Source organism: Oncorhynchus clarkii, chromosome 22 (assembly GCF_045791955.1).
Source record: "Oncorhynchus clarkii lewisi isolate Uvic-CL-2024 chromosome 22, UVic_Ocla_1.0, whole genome shotgun sequence".
Classification (NCBI taxonomy): Eukaryota; Metazoa; Chordata; class Actinopteri; order Salmoniformes; family Salmonidae; genus Oncorhynchus; species Oncorhynchus clarkii.
Window position 1 is genome coordinate 22314176 of NC_092168.1, and position 4590 is coordinate 22318765.

General features: G+C 43.3%; 1 protein-coding gene across 1 annotated transcript; it reads left to right on the top strand.

Annotated features, from left to right (window-relative positions):
- Window positions 1–3071: 3071 nt before the first annotated feature.
- Window positions 3072–4289, top strand: LOC139380170 (SRY-box transcription factor 1a). The gene has a single exon (XM_071122615.1). It carries the CDS (start codon window positions 3227–3229, stop codon window positions 4250–4252), a length of 1026 nt encoding a protein of 341 aa, XP_070978716.1. The 5' UTR covers window positions 3072–3226; the 3' UTR covers window positions 4253–4289.
- The last annotated feature ends 301 nt before the right edge of the window (window positions 4290–4590 follow it).

Consider the following 4590-nt stretch of genomic DNA (forward strand, 5'->3'; position numbering starts at 1 on the left):
AAATACATAAAAAATAAATAACGAATATTGTTCTAGGCTGGTTGAGGGGGCTGGATAAGTGGTGTGACCCTTGCCCCCGCGCGTGCACCTGCAGCAACGAGTGTGCAGCGTTTCGCAGACTGCGCACAAAGAAGCGGGGAGAATTCTAAACTTGAGGCGAGTGATCGAGAATGACAGGAAAAGTAAATATGGCCCAAGATTGGTTGCAGTGCGTTTGCAAAAGCTAATTCCTCGCTGATGACGTTCAACACCGGTTCCACTTTGGTTTCAGGCTGTTTGAATTGTGTCCGATTTTTTGTTGTTGAAAATATAGGCATTTTGAGATTATGTTAAAGAGGATAAAATTATTAGCCTATAATTTTGTAATATTTAAGAATTATGAGAATAATCTGAAATACTAAGTCTAATTATTATAATATCAATAATTTCCTTCATAATGATCACCCTCATCATCATAATTTAGCAAACAATCTCCCTAATGAAAATCAAGGTTAGCTACATATGGCTAAATAAAGGAATCAGAAATCATCGAAATTAGCCTACATGAAATAAACGTTTTAGTAGGCCTACATGTTCCAGAAACATTTGTCGATATTAATAATAATTATATAGGCCTAGGTCATCAGCCATTATCCACTTTGAACACTCAAAACCATTCGATGCAATTTCATAACGATATGCCCTAGAAAACCTTTATCTTTAGTTATTATTATATTATATGTTATTATAATTATTATTATATATTATTATTATATGTTCAAATATGCTGTTCAAAAATAGGGTATGTTCACACACCTTAGACCAAAAACAATAATAATATTGTTGGCTATTTTAATGGATCGCAAAACCAACTTCCAGTCAAAATACACATTTTTCAAAAAATATTTTCATACTTTCAGAATATTTTAAATTGCAATAATCATTTAAAGCTATTAGCTTACAGGTCACAGTATTTCAATGGCTTGTTTGTGTAATCACAATTTAAAGATGATGCTATAATGACAAGCCTCTCTCTGAAACATATTGTGGATTGTGTGATTTTCTTATTCATCGACATTATATATAGACCTACATTAGTATAATATCATGGGCCTGTGATATTGTGTTATTATAGACTATAATATAGGCCTATTATTATGATGTTACTTACTTGTTATTATTACAATTGTCCTATTATAGTCGGCCTAGTAATAATCTAGTTGTAGTGGGCAACAGTTGTGATGTGAAGTCAAAAAAGGGGCTCATATTTATTGCGATTTGATCTGGGAAGAGTGGTATCAGTGCGCTCTCTCTCGGTGGTTTGCGCACGCAAGTGTGTCAGTAGCCCATTCTCGGTGTGTCACAACCCAAAAAATATCTAATCCTCGAGCCATAAACCACGAGACGTGGGTTACGAGGATGTTATTGACCATTGTGAGATCCCTTAACTCTACCGGTCGCAGAGGGATAGATAGGCCTACGCCTGAATGCTCCTCCAGCTCCCGTATTGAAGGATATATGAGCCTAATTAAAAGCAACAAACCATGATACAATGATTAAATCGTTAGCCTCGCGGCGGGGAAGGAATATGTTTTTTTGCCTTTCAATTAGCCGCTGATTGGGTTTTTCAGGGGAGGTCAGCTGTGAAATTTGATGCACGTGCGCGCGATCATGTGCCAGTTGAGATCTGACACCATAACACTCAGCCTTGCCAGTTTAAAATGAAACGAATTTGTTTTATTTTCTGTGTGGATAGGCATAGACCTAAATATATTAACCCCACGTTATTATTGGTTAAAAAGACAGCATTGTAATAGCATGCGTGGTTTTTCCGCATCTGAAAAAAATATATCGAATTTTGGTTTACTTTCTATCATCGAGCCTATAAATTGTGTCACATAATTATTCACTTTGGTGCCCATATCTGTTTACAACATGTTTTTGACTTTGGGTAGCGTAATAACCAGCTGTGAAGTGTATGCTATAGGTTCTTATGGCAACACAAACGCCAATGGGGACACCATGGCGCACGCAAGGCACGCTCCCATGCTGTTCCCCTCCAGCAGACGGCGATGACAGTCTATCTCAAGTCTGCCCCAGTGACTACATTATAACAGCCTCCTTAACAGCTGATTAGAATAAGTAACATGTCTTCCCGCGGTCCAAAACCCCATTAGCTTGTTTGTAGAAGTATGACATCTGATAATGCCACACTTTGACGCACGGCTAGGTTGTGGTTAGTGACGCAAAACAGCGTGCGTGCGTGCGAGCGTGTGTGTGTGTAGGCCTATGCGTGGCCAACATCTTCAACAAGCCAACAATCTGTAATTGTCTATTTGGTTCCTTTATATATATATATATATATAAATGTATTCAACAGAAGTAGCTTATGAACTACTGACTGTTGTAATGTATGTCATTTTGAAAAAATATAGTCCTAGACAGCTAGGTCGTTCAAGATTGAAGTAGAAATGGGATGCCTATCCATGTCCTGAAGACATCGTGGACACATTTTTTTTTTTTTTTTACCCTATCCCAAACCATAATCCTTACCTTAATCATTCGGACCGAGTGCCTAAACTTAACCCTTAACTATGAAATTTGACGTTTAAAGAAATGGAACGATACAGAGCTGCAGGAGCAACAAAAACACTCGAAATTGGATGAATGTCTAATTCTGCAGTGAGACTGAAAACTTGTTTCAAATGCTCAATGACTATGTGGTTGAATAACTTTTAGGCTAGAAGTCTAGTCTTGAAAGTGGCAAACGGATGTATATGTAATTCCCCCTCAATTTTACTCACCATGTAACTTAGCGAGGGTGACCCACCTCTCACCCCCCTGCCAGTATGTTCCTCTTTCACTGGTTCTGCGTCACCTGACTGAGCGCCATGCAAATCGCTTTGCTTCTAGAACGCTATTGGCCGATCGTTGCTCATTTAACCGCTGTCAAGGCGCTTCATATGGCTGCCGCTTTAACTAACTTCTCAACTCCGACAGGGAAAGTGGCTCAAATGCGCCTTCTGTCAGCGTGGATGTGAACCAACAACCGAAGAGGAGATAGAGCATCCACGGGGAGAAAATTTATCTGACACTCTATGTATTGGATTATTAATTAAGTTTGCATTTAATTATTTTTGTGGTGTAGGATTGTCGTTCCCTCGTGTGCACCTGCTCTGCCGGACTCGCGCGCCGACTGAACCAGACTTTGTTTCATCTGTTGGTTGAAAGTTTGAAAACAAGGTGAATGTATAGCATGATGATGGAGACGGACCTCCAGTCCCCTGGACCCCAAACGAACACACATTTGGGGCAAACGGGGCCGAACAGTGGGTCCAAAGCGAATCAGGACCGGGTGAAGCGTCCGATGAACGCGTTCATGGTGTGGTCCCGCGGGCAGCGGAGAAAGATGGCCCAGGAAAACCCCAAGATGCACAACTCTGAGATCAGCAAGCGGCTGGGAGCCGAGTGGAAGGTCATGTCCGAGGCGGAGAAGAGACCCTTCATCGACGAAGCGAAGCGGTTACGAGCAATGCACATGAAGGAACACCCGGATTACAAGTACAGACCGAGACGGAAGACCAAGACGCTGCTGAAAAAGGACAAATACTCTCTGGCCGGTGGCCTGCTCTCTGGGGCCGGCGGCGGTGGAATGGGTCTGGGTGTCGGGATGGGTTCATCCGGCGTCGGCCAGAGGTTAGAGAGCACCGGGGGGCACGGGGGCTCCGCCAGCTCAGGCTACGCTCACATGAATGGCTGGGCGAACGGTGCGTACTCGGGGCAGATGGCTGCAGCTGCTGCGGCGGCGGCGATGATGCAAGAGGCGCAGCTAGCTTACAGCCAGCACCCGGGCAGCGGGCATCACCACCACTCACACCACCACCATCACCCGCACAACCCCCAGCCCATGCACCGCTACGACATGTCGGCACTCCAGTACAGCCCCATCTCGAACTCTGAGGGCTACATGAGCGCATCTCCGTCCGGCTATGGCGGGATCACCTACACGCAGCACCAGAGCTCTGGCGTCTCCTCCTCGGCTGCCATGGGCACGTTAGGGTCGCTGGTGAAGTCAGAACCGAGCGTAAGCCCTCCCGTTAGCACTCACTCCAGGGGCCCTTGCCCCGGAGACTTGAGAGAGATGATAAGCATGTATTTACCGACCGGAGAGCCCGGGGACCCGTCGGTGCAAAGTAGACTCCACGCATTGCCGCAGCATTACCAGAGTGCGACGGCTGGGGTGAACGGAACGGTTCCATTAACGCATATATAGATTATTTATATGACTATGGAAACTGCAGACAGAATACAAAAACCCATAACCAAATATTTACGTATTTTTTAAATGATCACTGAACTACCTGCATTTTGTTCAGAATGTTTATGGTGTTCTTGTAAATTAAAAGTAAATTAGCCTATCCTTTCCCCTTTTGGAGTATACACTCTCTTACGAACAGGATATGAGTTCAGATACTGGTTGTTGTGTTATCATTTTGTAATTTTTTTATTAACCACACGTGTGGTTGGGGGCGATGCCAACCAAATTAATGAACACATTTGCTTAACTATAATCGAATTATTTTTGGTTCACTGTAAGTTATTGAAAAATAG